Source organism: Rhinolophus hipposideros, assembly GCF_964194185.1.
Source record: "Rhinolophus hipposideros genome assembly, chromosome: 19".
In the NCBI taxonomy this organism is placed as follows: domain Eukaryota; kingdom Metazoa; phylum Chordata; class Mammalia; order Chiroptera; family Rhinolophidae; genus Rhinolophus; species Rhinolophus hipposideros.
In genome coordinates, this window is record NC_138065.1 from 7,659,346 (window position 1) to 7,679,437 (window position 20,092).

The following is a 20,092-nucleotide window of genomic DNA, read 5'->3' on the forward strand; positions in this document are numbered from 1 at the left end:
TGTTTTTAATACATTTGGCCAAAGAGGTGTGTCCTAGCAGGATGGCTGGACGCCAGCCCAACCATCATCAGGCATTTCCTGAGAGCATGTATGGGCCCTGCTGTTGAGATGCTTGCAAGAGGGAAGACCAAAACCGTGAAACAGAGAAGCAGTGTCCAGGGCACTACACATCCGAGAGCTCTGTTAGGGGGAGCACACTCTAAGCTTCCTATTCATTCAGGGAAAGAAGAAATGGGGTGCTTAGGAAAGCAGCAAATGTGGACAAGAGAGTGGAAAGCAGAATGCTGGGAATGGTGCTAGGTCTTACGTAGCTGCAATACTGTGCCCTGGTGTTTTGAACATATGAAGGTGTTTTTTTTCGTTTGTTTGTTGTGTGTTTTTTTTTTTTTTTTTTTAAAAAAGGTGGAGTGACTCCTTATCACGGATGCTGGGGAAGATACCAAAGCATCCCTGTTACAATAAAAACCTCTCAGGACTCTTTCTGGTTGATCCTCTGTCCCAACAAACAGGAGCCCCGGGTGCATTGCCACCCCTGCAGGGCGGTACATTTCAGCATCCAGGGAGCTGAACGGAAAGAACAGTCTGGGGAGGGACCACGTAAAGTGAGAGCTCTGTAGGGAGCTGGGGTGTATGTGTGTGGGGGGAAGATGGCTGGCTGTGGACAGTGACTGAGGATCGCTGCCAAAAAAAAAAACTAACTGAAAGGAGAATGAGATCAAAGCCTAGAACCATTTCTGAGCTACGGGGTAGGCTGCCTGTGGCCTGGGTTGGAGCACGAACCTTTCTCACTATGAGAGTCCCTGATTCTGTTACCTTCAGATAGACGTGCACTTGGTGAAGAAAGTGAAAACGTGGAGGGAGGCTCAGGTTTGAACCTCCAAGGACGGACGGCATTTGAATAAGTAGCAATGCGTGAATCAGTGTGAACTCCAAAGACTGTCAACAAAAGGCATTAGCTGTCACTGTGTAGAAGCAGGACACTTAGGTCTGATACCTGGCCACAGTAAGAGTAAATATTAGCTTGGTGTATATGTGGAAAATTCAGCCGAACACGGAGAAGCTGTGGGTGAGAGGAAAGCTTATTCTAGACAAAACCGGTTACTCCAGACTCCCTTTTCTTTGCTTCTTTCCACCCCTTCATCTAGGTATCTTCATGTTTCCTACTTTGGCTTTTTGTTTTCTGCCCCCTAAACCTAAATTCTCAGGAAGGAATCCACTGCCATCTGTCCTTTAAGGCTTTATGTAAAATCGGGTCAGTATGTTTCCCTATGCCAGTGAGGTTGGCATTCCAAGTATGTGGCACTGAGAATATCCATCCTATTTTACCTATCTAGATCACACCCAGCGAATGGCAGCTATGACTGAGGAAGAGGCCCTTTCCCCAGGATCCCACCTCACAGCTAGCATTCATTCCACTCTTTCTCTCCAACAGACCAGTTCTTCTCCCTAGAACATAAAATCTATGCTGAGCAGAAACCCACATCCACAAATTTGTGTTTTGGGGAAACAGTTCTCCTCTCATTCTGAAGTTCAGAAAATTCATTTTATGCTGAAAAAAAAAAAAAAACAAGTATCCGTTTAGTTAAAATGGTTCTGGTGGAACATTCCTGACCTCAGACCTAGAAGATGGACACCTAGGGTGTCTGGTGGCACCATGAAAGTCAGGAATGAAAATGCTCACCGGTCTCAGGAGCCACTTAGGACCACCTAGGGCTATGCTGCTCAACTGGACACACTAATGTGTCAGTCGGTTTGCAGATATTTACCGGACGTCATCTTCGTGCCTGGGCTTGCTCTGCATTTGGATGCAGCCGTCCCTTAGAGCCCAGGCAGGCTTCTACAAGGTATGGTGTATGAGAGAACAACCCAGCACTGAAGACAATGGTGACGGAGAGCTTTGGAAACCAGTTCAGTAACAGAGCTGGGTTCCAGGAGGAAAGGCCATTGGATTTGATATTGAAGATCAAAGTTCATCTTAAACTTAGGATTATGTAAGGAACCTAAAGTAATAAATCTATTTCTGGTAGAGGTAGACTGGGTACCCGTGTCCCACTCTCAGCTACGTCTGTAAGTTGAAAATGGCCTCATAGCCAAGATGGGAGCCAGCCAAGGAGTCTTTTGCCTCGCTGCTTGGCTGCAAATGCACCAGCTGTATTTCTGCTGAACCAAGGTAACAAAAGCTTAACATCAAATAAATGCCCATCAGGAAGGGCTAACTGCTCTGTGTGACATCTGTGCCATCTCAAGCTAGTCCTCGGTTGCTGAAATAAGTTGCAGGTGTTCAGCATATCGTTTCCTGTTTGATTTAAAAATAAATTAATTTGTTAAGCTAAGGAACCATTGGGCAGCAGTTTTACTATATTTCTCATAACTACAATCAAACAAACTAAGACATGTTTTAGTACCAGAATTTGGGCAAAGAATACCAGCTTGAAGCTTCACTGAAGAACACTCTGTCTTAGAGTGGGCACATGACTCCCAGATTGGTAGCTGGGCTATGAAGATGAGCAGAACTAGGCACGTCCCTGGACTCCTGCCAGGCGGAGATTCACTGGCCCCACCAATAACTACTGTATTTCCCTAAAAATTAAGACCTAGCCGGCCAATCAGCTCTAATGTGTCTTTTGGAGCAAAAATTAATATAAGATCCAGTAGTATATTATTATATTATATTATATTATATTATATTATATTATATTATATTATATTATATTATTATTATATTATATTATGACCCAGTCTTATTTTACTATCAGATACTATAAGATTTGTCTTATATCAATTTTTGCTCCAAAAGATACATTAGAGCTGATTGTCCGGCTAGGTCTTATTTTCAGGGAAGCAGGGTATGTCACTCCACCTTCCCTCTTCAACTCAGATGTAGGATGAGCCTGTTTAGTCCTCCTTTTCTTTTCAACAGACAGACCTAGTAATAAAAGTGCCAGTTACTTCTGGAAATAAAGCCTAGGTAATGGAGGGATCTGGTCTCTCACTTGCCTTCCAGATCATGAAAGTTGTGGGTATTGTAGAAGCAGTAGTCTGTCAGAATATCTTAGGGATTTCTCCCCCCCCCCTTAAGGTAGCACAGGTGAAAAGAAAGAAGAGAGCCAGGGAGGAAAGGAAGAAATGCCGACTGCACACATACTGCAGCGTACTTGAATGGATGATGCTAATCCTGCGCAGCCAAGTAGGAAATCAGCCATAGTTTGTCTTGGGCTGATATCGAAGTTCCCCAACTAATGTGTTGTTTTAGGAAGTGAGATACCTAGAAACAGGCCACACTGTGTAACTAATGAATAGGCTGCTTTTCACTTCGTTGGAGCATTAAGTAGGCTTTTGCAATATGAGGCAGCGGTAAGGCCCTCCAAGGGAGGTGGACAAGAAGGGTTCAGTAAACGAAAACTTGGTCACCAGAGCTGGGATGTTTTGGGGAAGTGCTTGCCTGTGAAAAGTGATTGGTTTAGCTGTTAAGGGAGATGCAAACCATATATCTGATGCCAACAGTACAAAACGAATACCTAATAGTCATGAATTCTCTCACCTGTAGCTGGAATTGGGCACCGACATTTTTGAAAACATTGCCTGTTTGATGTACGACAGCCTGGACTGGAAAAGGCAGCACCAGCATTATTTGAAAAGCATGCAGCTCATTCATGTCCCACAGGTGGTTCGTGAGAAAACTGTCTTAGAAGCCACATCAGTTTCTGAGGTAGGCATGTGCTCGTATGTCTTTAGTGCGTTGAAGGATTAACTGAACAACTTAATTTTCACGTTTATAAAACATGAAGAAAAAAGTTGCATAAGTATTTGTAGCAATACTGCTTGATGGGATTAGATAGGTGAGGGTGGGAACAAGGAAAGGCCCCCAGGGATAGTATTAAAGGGCACCTATGTGGTGGGTGTTTTAGGGGCTTCCCAGCTACCTGCCCCACACAGAGATGCCACAGTATTTTCAGCCAACTGTACAGTAAATAACCTCTGGTACAGGAGGGACATCAGTAAGTTAATCACGATACTTGTTTAGCACCTACGTGTGCTAGCACAGTGCCAGGTCCTGGCAGTGCAGTAATAAATAAGACCCATCCCGTCCTCATTGAGGTTAATTTTCAAGGGGGACAGCAATCAAGCCAGCAGTGGTTTCAACATAGCATGATGAGTGCTGTGAGAACAGTCAAGTGAGACTGCAGTAAAAGTGACAAAATGTAGTGCCTGACCCAACCTGGAGAGGAGTAGGAAGGAGAAAGAGGAGTCAGGAAAACCGTGAGGGTAAGTGATGCCTGAAGGCTGAGTAGGAATTGCCTGGGGGAACGAGCAGAAGGGTGTTCTCAAGAAAGGGGCAAGGATGTACACAAGTATGGAGGTCAAAGAAAAGAAGTATTAGGACACAAGCCCAGACCACAGCATAGGTCCGTTCTCCCACACCCTACGGGGAAAGTCTAACAATGTGAACGAAAGCTGGCGAGATGGGTGCCAGAATGTTCTTTGGTGCTGAGTTAAAAGAGCTTTAGTTTTATCCTGAAGGTGATGGGGAATCACTGAAGAATTCTAAGAGGGGGAAATGGCATGATTCTGAGTCACCCAGGGAAGAAAACCTTTTTGATTGTCAATGCAGCATCTCCCCATCACATTCCTCCAGGTGCTCAGTGAGCTCTGTTAGGAAACACTGCAAAGTGTCTGTACCCATTAACTACTTTCCTTCCTCAGCAAAACCCTTCACTTTGAGCCTAATATCAGCAAAGGATTTTGTGCTGTGAACATAATCTTACCATCTCAGAATCCTGTCAGAGCCCATCAGACAGCATCTCATGAAAGCATCTCCCAACTAGATATCTCAGCCATTTCTTTTTAATTCTTCTTCTTTTAGGCTCCACAATTGGTTGCTCCAGTCGCTGGGAAGAAGAGAGCACAAAATGAAGAACTGCAAGTACCACCATCAGGCATGTATGAAACCTGCTGCTGGACAGTCTCTACAAGCTAGTGTTTAAGGAGAGACGGCTGCTCTCCGTGTTGGTTTCAGCCGTCCCTCCAGCTACAGATCTTACACGTATTAGTGCATGGTCACAGTGTAAAGTGATGGATGAGATTTTGATGGAAGAAATGGAGAACACATCTCAATTGAGCTGTGATGTTTTGTCTGTTCTACAGCGGCTTTCGTCATCACAACTGAAGTAGACATGAGGTATTACAATGATTTGCTCAATCAGATTCCAGAAGAATTTGTTTCTGTGCCTCTGGTGCTGCACTGTATGCTGGAACAGGTAGGTAGATACACTCGGAGGCTTTTGTCCCATATATAATATGTATAATATATATACCTCACTAGGGTAACTGCGGATCAGTCCCTTCATCTCTCTCTGCTTTCGTTTTTATAAAAACTATGTTAAAATTCCATATATAATGCCTGAATGCATTCTCCTGTGCAAAGATTAGAACATTTAGGTAAAGCTCAAGTTCACTTTGGTTATCAGCTTCTGCCCCTTTTTTCTGCTGTGCTCTGGAACAGCCATGTAAGAGTCCCTGAAGTCTTAGCAGATATGTCCTTAAAATTAATTGTCTGCGTCGTTTTAATGGAAGAGGAGTTGGACAGGTGGATGGGGTGGTTAATGGTCTTTAACTATCTTTAAAATATCTTTATTCTTGTATATTCAATCAGATTTTTCTAATTCTGAGGCCAGTTTTAGTCATCAATATTTGTTTTATAAGAATGTTCATTTTATTTGTGTTTTTAATACACAACACTCTTTATTCATTTATATGCATTTCAAAATTACCTCTGTATCCTGTTATGTTCCTTTCCTATAGCTGGTGTTATTAATTGTGCCCTCTCCTTTTTGTTTCATTTTGAATTAATTTGTTTTCTAATTACAATCAACATACAATATTATATTAGTTTGAGATGTACAACGTAGTGATTAGACATTTATATACCTTACAAAGTGATCACCCCAATAAGTCTTGTTCCCATCTGACACCATACATAGTTATTACAATATTGTTGACTATATTCCTTTGCTATACTTTACATCCTGGTGACTATTTGGTAACTACCAGTTATGTGCTCTTTAATCCCTTCCCCTTTTTCACCCAGCTCCTAACACTCCTCCTGAAGGGCCACTGTCAATACGTTTTTTGTATCTCTGAGTTTGTTTCTGTGTTGTTTGTTTGTTTTGTTCTTTAGATTCCACGTATAAGTGAAATCATATAGTATATGTCTTTCTCTGTCTGACTTCACTTAGCATAATGCCTCCGTGTTCCAACCATGTAGTTGCAGATGGCAAGATTTCCTCCTTTTTTATGGCTGAGTAATACTCTGTTGTATATATGTACCATATCTTCTCTATTCAACGTCTATCGATGGACCCTTAAGTTCGTTTCATATCTTGGCTCTTATAAATAATGTTGCAATGAACATAGGGGTGCATGTATCTTTTCAAAATAATGTTTTGGATTTCTTCATACAAATACCCAGACGTGCAGTTGTTGGGTCATATGGTAATTCTGTTTCTAATTTTTTGAGGAATCCCCAAACTGTTTTCCATAGTGGCTGCACCAATTTGCAATTCCTCCAACAGTGCACGACGGTTCCCTTTGCTCCATATCCTCACTAGCACTTTTTGTTTGATGATTTATTGATGATAACAATTCTGACAGGTGTGAGGTGGTATCTCATTGTGCTTTTGATTTTCATTTCCCTAATAACTAATGACGTTGAGCATCTTTTCATATGTCTGTTGGCCATCTGTATATTATCTTTGGAAAAAATGTTCCTTTAGGTCCTCTGACCATTTTGTCAATGGTATATCAATTACACTGGTCTTGTCAAAGAACCAGCATTTAAACAGAATGATCCCATGATCACAATGAAACACATTGATCAGCTCCTTTTTCCTTTGTATTGTTTTACTTTTTTTATTTATCTTCATTATTTCCTTTCTACTTTCTTTGGGTTCATTTTAATTGAAAGCTTACTTGGTTTACTTCAGTCTATTTTGCTTTACTTAAGGCTATACATTTCATTCTGAGTGTTTTTTTTTTGGCTACATCCTGACATGTGTAATGTATTCAGTTCTAAATCTTTTCTTTTTATTCCCACTGTTGATTGTCAATTTCTAATTTTGTGCATCATGGTTAGTAAAGATGGACTGCATGTTAAAAATGTTTTTAATTTCCTGTCTGACCGGATTCACGTGGGCAATTCTTGGGAGTGTTCTATATGTATTTGAAAAGAGTTTGTTAGTAATTAACAAACTCCCAAGAGCAACCCTCTGAAGCAGGAACTATTTTTATTTCCTACTTTACAGGTAAGGAAACTGAGGCATAAAAAGGTCAAGTCACTTATCCAAGTAGTAAGTGGCAGAAATCGCTTTTGAACCTAGTCAGTATGAGTAGGAAAGTATGTTGATGATATTTTGCTTCATTTTCTTCCTTATAAAGTTGATGATGAGAAGTCTAATGTCAGTCTGGTACTTTTGCCCTTGTAGATAACCTGTTTTCCTTTCTGGCAGCTATTAGAATTTTCTCTTTGTAACTGATAACACGGGCTATGTCTAGATATGGCTTTGTTTGTTTTGTCATTGTCATCATGATCTAAAGGATTATAACCTGCTTCCAATCATGTTCTGAGTAAAATTAAAATTCCTTAAAGGCACTAAAAATATGGTTTTGGGTTATATCTGTCATATCATTTCCTACTCCCAACCTTACCTCTTCCCCCAACACATACCGACTATTCATCGTCTGCGTAGGCCTTCTGATTTTTCCTCAAATACACTACTTAATTCCACCATAGCTTTTTACTCCAACTTCTCTTCCTAAAAAGTTTTGCTCCCGCATGTCTGCCTGATGGATACTCCCTGTCATTCAGTCCCCAGTGGACTTGGCATTCCTTAAATGGGCTTTCTCTGATGACCTAATCTAAAGAAGGCTTACAACACACAGCATTCTCTCTACAACATCACCTTGTTTTGTTTTCTGATCAGCAACTACTCTTTTAAAATATATATTTATTTCCTTTGTGTCTTATCTTCCTCCTCTCGCTGGAATGTAAGCTCCATGCAAGCAGGGACTTGGTCTAATCTTGGTCATTGCCGTATGCTCAGCACCCAGTAACCACACCTAACCCATAGTAGACACTGAGGATTGTTTGTTGAGTGCAATTATATCTTCAAATATTATTTATCTTACTGACTTATCCTAGGTATTATTAGGTGGATATTGCAATAGTTTCCTCCTTGTCTTTTAAATTTTCTTTCAATTTTATCCCTGTGGGAATTCCAGCTTAACTTCCAACTAATTCATTCTTCAGTAGAATCCAGTCTGCTATTGAAGTTTTGTTTCAACAAGAACATTTTTAATTTATAAATGCTCTAATTTCTTTTCATAAATGCCTGTTGCTCTTCTTATTTCATGGATGTAACACATTTTTCTATCTCTCTCTTTAGGATCTTTATGGACCAGTGTAAAGAATATTAAAATGTTTAAAGTCCTTTTCAGACACTCATCTCTGTTCCCGCCAGTATACATTTTTATGTTGACTGGTTTAGTTTTCTAACCCATTATGTCAGCACACTCATGATTGCCTTCATTTACCCCGTAAGGTTTTTGGAAGACCAATGATTTTACTATATCAATACATTTGTAAAAGCTTAAAAGCCCTTTAGAGCTTAAAGTATCATCATTTTATTTACCTTAGTCTTTCTTATTTTACTCAACTCAACTCAAAGCAACATTTATTAACCATCTACTATATTCCAGGCACCATAGGGGCAGTTGATGAGCTCAGTGCCTGATACATAAAAGGCACCCAGTAGTAGATACATGTTGGCTGAATAAATGCTTGATACTAAGGGGATGAAACAATTGAAATGTAAGAGGAATAGGATGGGATTTTAATAAACTGGGATATTAGAATTTAACATTTCAGAGATGGAACAGTTTTGAGTGGTCTTTTATGATCGGAGTGGGTCCAAGAGCTGGTCGGAAGGTAGAAAGTGGAGACATGAGTGACCCTAGAAAGTCAGGAGTTGACAAAAGGTAAAGGATGAGGCTGTTTTGTTATCGGTATAGCAGTGGTGCTCAACAGGTGGTGATTTTGCCTCCTAGAGGACATTTGGCAGTGTCTGCAGACATTTTGGTTGTCACCATTTGAGGGGTGTTACTAACATCAAATAGGCAGAGGCCAGGAATGCTGCTAAGCATTCTATAGTGCACAAGATATCCTCTACAAAAATTAAGTACGTAGATCAAAATGTCTTAGATTGCAAGGTTGAAAAACCCTGTGGAGGGATGTGAAATCTCAGGGGATGATCACAGGATTTAAGGTGAAGAGGAAAACTATACATTGGTGCCTATCTTGATTATATTTCAACTTCTTTTTTTTTTTTACCAGGTCAAATGAACAAGGCATTTAATCTTGCTCCACCTCACTTTCTCCACATAAAGGAGACTATTACCCTTTAGTAATCTCACCATCCATAACTTCTCTATCTTGAAGAAAGAATGAGGACTGACCTCATTCCCTCCTCCCACTCAGCTCCTCAGCTCCTCCCACTCAGTAACCTTATGCTTGAGCTAATCAGCTAACTCCGCTCACCCTAGTTTCTTCCTGTGTAAAAGGGGAAATCATGTCTGTGAGGCTCAAAGGAGGTAATGTCTGTGAAGATACACACACAGTCCTTGGCATGTGGTTGGCACTCAGTACTTATTTATAAGGTGTGTGAGCACAGTTTTGAGTGCTTTAAGATTAATAAGAGTAAATCATTAAGAAAAATGTATATTGTTATTTTGATTTCTACCTAGTAAATGTTCTTGTTTACTTTTTGCATTTTGTGTTATCTACTTGAATACATATATTAAAATCATCTACTTGAATGCAGGCATTGTAAACATTTTCCCTTTTATTTTGGTAGTCACTGGTAATTATTAATGCATTGCCTCTCTGTGGAATCATTGTATATTACTGGTGGGAACTGCCTTGCTTTTACTAAGAGCAGTGGAAATACATGAATATCAGTGAAGAGCTGACTATTAAACCGATTCCTCCCAATTCTTTATCTCAACAGGTTGTGGCGACTGAAAAAGACCTCGTCCCACCCAGTCTGGTGGAGCCACCCCCAAGAGCAGACGGGCTGGACCCCAGAATCGCAGCTCACATCGTGTCCATCCTGCCCTCTCTCTGTCTCACCGAGAGGGAGAAAAAGGTCAGAGGGCATGAGATACCAAGTGCTTGCACGGTCTGAAAAAGTATGGCTTCTCTCTCTCAATCAATATTGTTTCCATTTGAATAGAATCTCCGTGAAATATTTATATCTGAAGAAGAGAATGAAAGCAAACCAGTGCCCAAAGGTCCTCTCCTGCTGAACTATCACGACTCACTCGCCCACAAGAAGTATGCACTGAAGGTGATGATAACCGGTTACCCTGCGGCTAACAGATGCAGGAAAGCCTGTTTGTAATTATTCAGTTAAAGAAATCTTAATTTGATAGCATTACCAAAGCTGATTAAAAATACTATACAGAATGGTTACCTGCTTACAATGTGAGATCTCAGAAAATGGAAACGGGTAAGGGAGAAGTTATATCCACAAAGGAAACTTACCCAATTATAGCGGTCCAATTAGCCATTAAATTGATTGTGACGACACCGAATTTGCATTAAAACCTTCTAGTTATTTGCTTTAAATATGTACGAATATGTACAACTAGTGGAGGCCAGAAAAAAATCTCGGGAGGGAAAGATGAATATATATGAGACTTTGGCAGTTTGTCACTGTGAGTGAAGAACCTGTCATTTCTATGCACCAGGAACCACTGGCAAAGGGAGAACCAGCTTTTCGACCCTCAGCAAAATACCAATAGTTTGTCTTCCCCGGTTACCAATGATTTCCCCTGCTCCCAAATAATGAGGGTGAAAGTATCATGTTTTGCCCTTTCCATATGCATAAGGCACTCAACAGCTTACTTTAATGTCTTCTGTCATGTTGCTCCTTTTCATCAGAACCAAAAGAATTTTGACCCAGTTCAAATTGAGCAGGAGATGCAGTCCAAGTTGCCACTGTGGGAATTCCTTCAATTCCCTCTGCCCCCACCATGGAACAGCACCAAACGTCTGGCTACAATTCATGAACTCATGCACTTCTGTACAAACGGTGAGTACATTGCTTTGTCTTGGCTTACCCTCATTCATTTACGGTCACTTGTGCCTCTTAAGAGTACGCCCATTTGCAGAAAGTATTTTGATTGTTGAAAGACCTTTTAGAGAATGAGGGGGCTATTTTGATTGACTACAATTGTCTTATCTTGAAGAATGTCATTAGCATCCGTGATTGCTACAGGGTGTTGTAACATTCTTCAGTTTGATGTACTGGGTTTTCTTTCCACTGTGTTTCCACAACCAAAATGATCTGTTTTTATTTCCTCCTTCTCCGCACCCCTAACCCCACCTCCTCTCATTGACACCATCGGGGATGACGTGGTCAGCCCTATTTTAGTTAAGAGGTGAGGGGCTGAGCGTGTGTTGATTCAAATTAATCTCCTCTCACAACAGGAAGGGCCGTATTATGCTCTCAGAGGATGGTGGAAAGAGGGGGTCATTAAAACTATCTGAAATCAGCTTCCCATTGCAGAGTTCACTGGGATTGGATGATATAGACAATCATTTCCTAAAACAAATGCTGTTTCCACTTGAGGCAATATGCAGATCCGTTCCTACTTATAGGAAGTAATAAGAAGTTACGTAGACATCTTTGACAAGAAAGCATTTGACCTAGAAAAACACGCATGCGGATTCTGCCTTCTCATTTCTTCTCTAACTTGAAGCAAATTACAAAATATTTTTACGTTGATATACATGATTGTTTGTTAATACCTACCTCCCACCCCTCAACCTTAAACTTTTAAAGTGCAAGAACCAAATCTTTTCTTTGAGTCTCAGGTACCTATAACAAAGCCTAATACATAGAAAACAAAAGGGAGTGAGTGAGGGAGTGGATGGATGGATACACTTATGCGTAAAAGGATAAAACGTAAATGAATAGAGCCCATTGAAAGCTGATAGCTTTTGAAGTGCCCAAAATTATGGAAAGAATCTCACCAGTTCAAGGGGGTGGAAAGAGGCCTATCCTGAGTCCTAACAAAGAGGAAAACCTACTGAATATAACAGCATACAAGTAATTTTTCTGTTTTAAATTACAACAGCAGCAACAGTGCTTTTGCTTTAAAAGGATAAATTTTAACCATATTCAACCAATATGGTACCCTGGAAAGTCTATGTGAATTATCTGGACACCTGATATTGACTAAATATGAAGTAATTTGGGAGTATTATCTTGATAAATTATATTCTGATTGTGGGGCTTTCTTATTATTCGATACCTTCCATATGTGTTGCAGAATTGTGGAGCCCGTGTTTAAGGCTAGGTCAACACCCATGGTGGTGTGACTCCCTTGTCATTCATTCTGGTGGATGGTTCCCTGGCTCCCCCTCTGTCAGCCCTGTACCATGTGGTAATAAGAGCATTCCTAACAGCACAGGTCCTATTTTCTTACAGAAACCTTGAGCTGGAATGAAGTAGAACGAGCCTTCAAAGTATTTACTTTTGAGAGCCTAAAACTCTCCGAGGTTGATGAAGAAGGGAAACTAAAGCCTTCTAAAATGATGGATCGGACAGATGCTGAGATGTTCCACATTCCATGGGACAACCCTGCCCAATTTGCTAAGCAGATACGGCAATGGTATATTGCCAAAATGAACACCCAGCAGGCCAGACACCAGACAGGTACACTGCATGGAGGGGACAGAAGGCATTCTTGCATTTTATGCTTGTCGATTTTTCTAGCGTGGTATTTCATGGATCCTCTTTGCACTGATTAGATATTGAAACCAAAGACAGAGGTTTATTTATGGATCAGAATTGGTCAACATCTATGCAAGAGGATGAGCTCGATAAAGAACCTTCAGATCCCAGTCAGCCTGATACCTACAGTATGACTTATTCTCACCCAAATAATGAGAACCCTTTAGAGCCTGATAACAGAGGGCTGTCAGAACAGGAGACCAGTGTGAGGACTCAGCTCCAATCTGACCCTTTGGGTAAGTACGTGTGTGCTCACGCACACGCAGAGGCCGTATTAAGAGTGTATAAACCTAAAAACGGATTCAAGATACATTATTGCTCCCTATTTCAATTGAAAAACTGTGTACTATCTAAGTTATTTGGTTAAACTCTGTTACTGAGGGTTGTTACTCAGCAAGTCATTATTTCAATCCTAAGTTTTCAAAATATCCTACAGCCTTTTCATCCACTCTTACTTTAGTAAATATAGTGCATTGTTTAACTACTTAAAACATATTATTAATTATGCAATTAAAACAATTAAACATAATTAAAATTGTATCATTAATATTTCACAGGGTTATTGTGATTATATGAAAAAATATTTTTAAAATTACGTACAATAACCTAATGAACTGCCAAGTACAGAGCTTTGTACCAAATCAGTGCTCAGGGAACAGCAATGCTTTTCCTCTCCTCTTTATAGCTCAGGTAATTACTCTCATTCTAGAATATAGCCTCATAAATATTTTTAGATTTGGAGGCATAGGAGCATAGAAGAATATTAGCTATATTTTTATTCAGCTGATGTACACACGGCTGTCAGATTAATTACTTGAAACACAGACCTGTTATTTCCTTGTTTATAACCTTCAGTGGCTCCCTACTACCTGTAAAATAGAACCCAGCTCCTTGGCCTGTTGTACCTGCTTCACCAAATTCCTTTCCAAAATGCTTCCCACTTCTCCCCTTTTGCTCACTCATTCCATGCTCTAGTCAAACAGAATTAGGCCCTATTTGCTCTATGCAGCCTGCCCTGCTCTTTTCAATCTCTGTGCCTTTCCCCCATAATACCCTCTGCCTAAAGTTCTCTTTTGAATTATGATTATGTTTAATGGGCACTTCCATGTGGCTCTGTTGGATGTGTCCATCTACAAATGCCTCCCTAGTATCCCCATAGTCATAATGAATCTATGCTTTATGTCATTGGTTATTTTTCCCTGCTACCTAATTACAATAATTCATATGCCTAATTAAAGCCTCCGCAATACTACAGCTGCTTAGATCTTCATAAATATGTGTATCTTAAAAAATATTAACCGTATACTAGAACACAAAACAAGTCTCAACAAATACTCACAGATCAAAAACTGCAGAGTATATTCTGAGACCACATTGAAATTATGGAGGACGTCAATTACAAAAAAATAATGAGAAAAATCCCCCAATTTTTAAATTAAGAAATGTACTTCTATATAATGCATAGGTTGAAGAAAAAGTCACAATAGAAATTGGGAAATATTTTGAACTGAACGATAGTTAAAATGCTGAATATCAAAATTTGTAGAATGCAATGCAGCTACAGCAAGAGATTCTCAGAGAGAAGCTTACAGCTTTAAATAAATACATTTTTTAAAAAATAGCTAAAAATTAGCTAATCAACTTCAAGTAGTTAGATAAAGATGAACAAAATAAATTCAAATAAAGAAAATTAAAATAGGAGTAAATCAATGACATGGAAAATATAGATGCAATAAAGAAGAAAAATAATACAAACGTTTTGTTCTTTGAAAATATTGTTTTAAATGATAAATACTTTACAAAAGGCTGATCACTAAAGAGCGAAGCATAAATAGCCATATTAGGAATAAAACCATGTCAGAAATAAAAAAACAACAGCACAGACTTTCCTTAGACCGCACAGACATTGAAAATATAGTAAGAGAAAACTGAGGGTTGTTAGATGGGCGGGGGGGTGGGGATGAGGGGAACGGTGAGAGGATTAGAAAACAGTCGGTAACCCCAAGATGGCCTCAGGGTTTTTGAAAAATAATTTGGGGAACGTAATCAGTAATGTTGTAAAGATTTTGTAGGGTAACTGATGGGCACAGGTCCATTTGGGAGACCACCTCAGGGAAGATGTAGATGCTTGATCACTGTACTGTACACCTGAAGCTGAACAATAATGAATGCCAACTATAATTTTATATATATAATGTGATGGCTCGGTGCGAGGTCAGAGGGATAGTGGATGGGGGGATGGGGCAGGAGGGGTCCACAGTGTGAGGGATATAAATGATGAGCGTCTAAGTATTACCTTGTCTTGTGCACCTGAAACTAATTAAATAAATAAATAAATAAATAAATGAAAATATAGTAAGAGGACATAAACAACTTTATTCCACCGAATCTAAAAGTGAAATGAGCAAATTACTAAAAAGGTATTTCTTATCAATGACTCAAGAAGAAATAGAAAACCTGAATAGTCTTGTAGCCATTTAAATAACTTAAATCAATAATTAAAATCTTCTCAAATAAGGCCTGTCAAACTCAAATGATCTCATTGACTAATGATAACAAACATTTGAAAGAAACCGAATTCTAATCTTAACAAAAATTATTCCAGGAAATCAAAAAGGGATATACTTCCCTACTCATTTTATGAAGGTAGCATCAACTTTATAATAAAACTGTCAAGGATAGTACAACAAAAAAATAAACTTATTCATGAGCATAGGTGCAAAAATCTTGAATAAACATAAGCAAACTGATCTAGCAATATACAAGATGGTAATAATACATCACACACAAGTTGTTTTTATAACAGCAATAGAAGGGAAAAAATACATTGTAAAAATCAATATAATTTATCAGCACAATAATGAGAAAAATTATAATCATCTCAATAGAAACAGAGAAAGCACTTAAAATTGTGCAGCAATTTATGAACAAAATATCTTAGCAAACTGGCAATAAAAGGAAAATTACCTTGCAAAAGTTATTTTTAAAATTACTACAATAAACAGTATATATGAAGATAAAAAGTTGGAAGATTTTCCTTGAGATCAGGAGGCCATCTACTATCGACGCTTGTATTTAATGTTACATTGGAGATGTTAGCCAACTCAGTAAGGCAAGAAAAAGAGATTAAAGTGTAAGGTTTGGAAAGGAACAAACAAAACCATTATTATTTGTAAATATTGTGTATGTACAAAACCCAAAATAATCCATACAAAAAAATCAGGATCAATATGAAAGTTTAATAAGAAAGTTGTGGTTATGAAAGGATACAATAAGATGTCTGGAGTGCTAGGACTTTGCTTTATCATTATTGATTATATCAAATATCTACGTTCTATGTACTTTTCTGTATGTGTCATATTTTATAATTTTTAAAGCATTAAAAACAAGAAGTGGTCAGTCAGTGCTGCAAAAGAACAGATGTTAAGTCTGTATTGACTAAATGGTCAACTTACCATTTTCATTTATCTAGAATAGGACAGAAGAAGAAATCATTGATGAAGTAAATTTAGGGAAAATCTTCTTGCCTGTTAGTAGGGCTGATAAGTGAGGGTGAGGGCGACAGATAAGGGAAGGAAATAGCATTTATTTAACATTGCCCTGATATGTTTTACATGTATTAACTAATACTTTACATAAACGTCAAGCCTATGGGGAAGAGACTATTATCCCAATTCTAAAGACAAGGAGATAAAAGCTCCGAGGGCTTAAGTAACTTGTTCAAGAACATGGGAACAGAGAGCTATCTTCCACCAAACCAAGGCTTCCTCCATCAACATAATTCCTCTGTCTTATGTCTCCCGAAGTGCCAGAAATTTCTTGAGATGCACCCAGTGTTTTAGCCATATTCCTCGTCTCTTCTTCATGCTGATAGTTGTCCTGATTTGGGGTCTTCCTTCCTTTCTTCCTAGAGTTGATTCCCTATTTCTCTGTTCTAAGGACCCTTACCTATTAGCCTAGCTCACAAAACAAAGGAAGCCAGATCAGTTAACCTGGGATTTTGTGGCACTAGTCCATCCTATGGGAATATAACGTATGACAAAGAAGTCACTTTGAGTTGATATAGAGCCAGGATAAGCTGGGGGAGAGAGAGGACCTGAGGTTTTATTCTTCGTTTTTCGGTTTGGTTTGGTTTGGTTTGGTTTCTTTAAAGCAACTGGTATATAGGTTTCCTCAGGCAACGTTTGCCACCTGGTGGGCGTTCTGGGTCCTGGTGTAAAGTAGATAATTACAGCAACTTTCCAAATTATCAGGACTGAAAATTATCAGTGTATCCTAGAGGCTGAACAGTCTTGAGATCTGAACCCACAGCCTGTCAGGGATTCTCCGTGGTCTGTGTTGGCACACGGCAAGGAACTCTTACATTTGATGGGGGAGGGCCGTGGAGGCTTGGTGCCTCGTGGTGGCTGTTGGGGTACAAAGGAATTTTTCGTTGTTGTTTGTCTTGCATTTTCACCTCACCTCTTGATCACACTTCTGAAGCAGCCACTCTAAATCTCTTTAAACAAAGCAGAAATTGTTCACGTATTTCCTGCACAACCGTCTTAGCATCAAATACATATAAAAGCCTGTTCCTGGACATGAAGGGCTGAATATTTGTGCCTTTCTTAACCAAACACTGGATTTCCATCTGAGACTGTTTTTGAACTTGACAGGCCTATTGGATATTTATGAAAAACCTGAGACTTGATAACCGTGAGGCTATAGGCTTAGATGTGCCCTTTATGCTTGTTGGGTGTTTTTTTAATAAAGTAACTGCTTTGCAGAGGGATCTTGTTATCTCTAAAGTAAAACAGATTAGGAAAGCTGTTTTTCAAAGGGATGAGAACGCATCCATTTCCAGATGTGTCAAAAACTACTGAATCACACTGTCAGAGGGTGATGCGGTGGAAGGCAGAAATCAGAAAGAAAGAAAAAAAATGAGTTTTACTCTACTATTAAATAAAGAGTTCAGAGTAGTTTTCGAATGTCCTCTTCTTTGACAAAATAACTGATGCACCATGTTTTAGAATGTATTTTCTAAACTGGAGACTTTTTCTGCTGGATCTTTAGCTACAGAAGGGAATATCAAATCTCCCGGAAATCTGGCAGACCATAGAGTAGAATAATCTTTATTCCACAGATTTCATATCAATTGCTTCAAGGACACATGGGACATCATGGTCTAGTTAGAGTTATAGTTGGCCTGAGTTTTCTCTCGAGTGGATGTATTTATATAAATACTGAACTGAACTGACTTTATAGTTTTCCTCTAAATCAAAGTGGAACATTCATGCTGTCACCTTCACCAGCCCAAGGCAAAATGGAACGAGTAGTGAAAATGTAAGTAGCTATGCTCCTAAAAGGAAGAAAAACATTGACTCCTCCTTGTTAGACATAATTACTCCCTCTAGAAGCCCAGATATAGTTCTCTTTGCCACATATCTTATGCTGACCCCAAAATAAGCTCTGGTTGTAGGATTTCTTCCACATTTGTGCTCTCTCTACATACATTTCTAATTTCAATGCCCCTTCAATCAAAAACAAATTTACTGAGTTCCTACCATGTTCTGGGTGCTCAGGGTTCAGTTAGGGAAAATAAGATAAAGTTCTTATTCTCTAGGAATTCACTTCGAGATGGAGAGACAGACGTAAACAAACAGTATCAGGTACTGATAAACTCTATGATTAAATGTAAAGCAGGGTCTGAGGCAGAAGGCTATGAGGAAGTAACAGTTATTCAACAATGTGAATGAAGGGTTTGAAACAGGTGAATATCTCAAAGCAAAGCATGCCAGATGGCAAGAAAAGCAAGTGCAAAAACCTCAAGCCACAGCAAGCAGGCCAGTGAGTCTGGAGTGGAATGAGCAAAGGATTGTGGGAGGAGATGCGTTTGGAGAGTTAGGCTGGAGCCATTTCATATATGACTTACACTGTAGGGATTAATCTTCTAGCATTCTAAGGTCAACCAGAAGTCATGTTGGCTCAGTTATTCAGTGACACCACGAATATGTTACAGGGTTCATTTCCTCTTCATTCCATTGGTCAGGTTTAGAACATGCAGTATACTTTATCCATCTCTCTAGTAGAGATTCACAGTCACAAGAGCATATTACAAGTCTGAGAGGTTCACAGTAAAGATGTTTGTTTATCCAGGTTAAACAAACAAACAAACAAACAAACAACCTGTTTTGTCCAGTAACATTTGTTAACAGTAGAACTTACTGAAGCCTGGTGATGCAGAAATCAACAGCATAAACCTGTCTCTCTGTCCATAATACGGCTGTTTGCAGCATAGCCAAGCGTGGTATCTCCGTCCCAATCGGCATATGAGCATACTCATACGGGCCCGTGCCATGGTGCCATGGAGTCCAGCTACCCATTCACTTACTCATCTAACTAACTCTTGTTAAACTCCATCTGTAAATCTACAGATGCTCATTAAATTTTTTTTACATTAACAAATGGTTAATGAGGGGGCGAAGACCTCTGTGGGATGGTAAAATAGTGTCATTGTCTAACAGGAGGTACATTAATTGGGTGGTTCTTTCCATATATCCCCTACCCCTGACGCTGCCTGTCACTCACAGACATGACCCACAGAAGTGTGAAAAGGCTCTGTGACAGTGGCCACCATGACAAGACAGTGTGTACGAAGCAGCTGATACACGTTAATCAGTAAATATTTATAACTTGTAAAGATACGTTGTTAGAAGTGAGCCATGCAGTCTGAAGGCAGAACATCCGATGTGATAGGAAGCTGGGTTCTTTTCAAAGGGTTTAGTATAACTTTTCTAGGTGGACACTGATTTAGAATTATTGACACCGACACCTTTTTCGAGGCATGAAACACGCCTTTCAGGAATTACCTTTTCAGCACAGAAACATAGATCAAATGGGCAACAAAAAGGCAAAGCACTGACACAGGCAAGAACAAAGGCCAAACACAACTGGATGTTGGTGTCTTTGATTTACAGAGCAGACCACGAACAATGAGATCAAAGATGAAGCAGTCACAAGGACTGAGTCTCTTGAAAAGGTAAGAAATGATTTTCCTAAAAGTGTAGATGCGAGTAAGATGATCGGAGGAAACCGTGACCCAGAATAGAAACATTTAAAAAAAAGATGCTGATCAGAAGATTGCAGATGCCAGAGAAGGAAGGAACGGCCTTATTCAGACATCCCTAGGCCAGCTCCAGCTGGAGAGAAAGGAGTTAATTCCACTCGCTGGGTTAAGCAAAACTTCCAAGCTCCGTGCT

The 20,092-nt window shown here is 39.5% G+C and overlaps 1 protein-coding gene across 6 annotated transcripts in view; it reads left to right on the forward strand.

Annotated features, from left to right (window-relative positions):
- Nucleotides 1-20,092, forward strand: part of SPAG17 (sperm associated antigen 17) — a 166,552-nt gene that overhangs the window by 63,168 nt on the left and 83,292 nt on the right. For all 6 annotated transcript variants that reach the window (XR_013991776.1, XR_013991777.1, XR_013991778.1 and 3 more), the window contains 9 exons: nt 3,548-3,709; nt 4,865-4,937; nt 5,146-5,258; nt 10,062-10,199; nt 10,287-10,400; nt 10,997-11,147; nt 12,549-12,776; nt 12,872-13,090; nt 19,811-19,872. Coding sequence is in view for 3 of the 6 variants with exons in the window: in XM_081026597.1 (XP_080882723.1) it covers nt 3,548-3,709; nt 4,865-4,937; nt 5,146-5,258; nt 10,062-10,199; nt 10,287-10,400; nt 10,997-11,147; nt 12,549-12,776; nt 12,872-13,090; nt 19,811-19,872 (1,260 nt within the window). In the remaining 3 variants the exon portion in view is untranslated. The remainder of the gene's footprint in view (nt 1-3,547; nt 3,710-4,864; nt 4,938-5,145; nt 5,259-10,061; nt 10,200-10,286; nt 10,401-10,996; nt 11,148-12,548; nt 12,777-12,871; nt 13,091-19,810; nt 19,873-20,092) is intronic.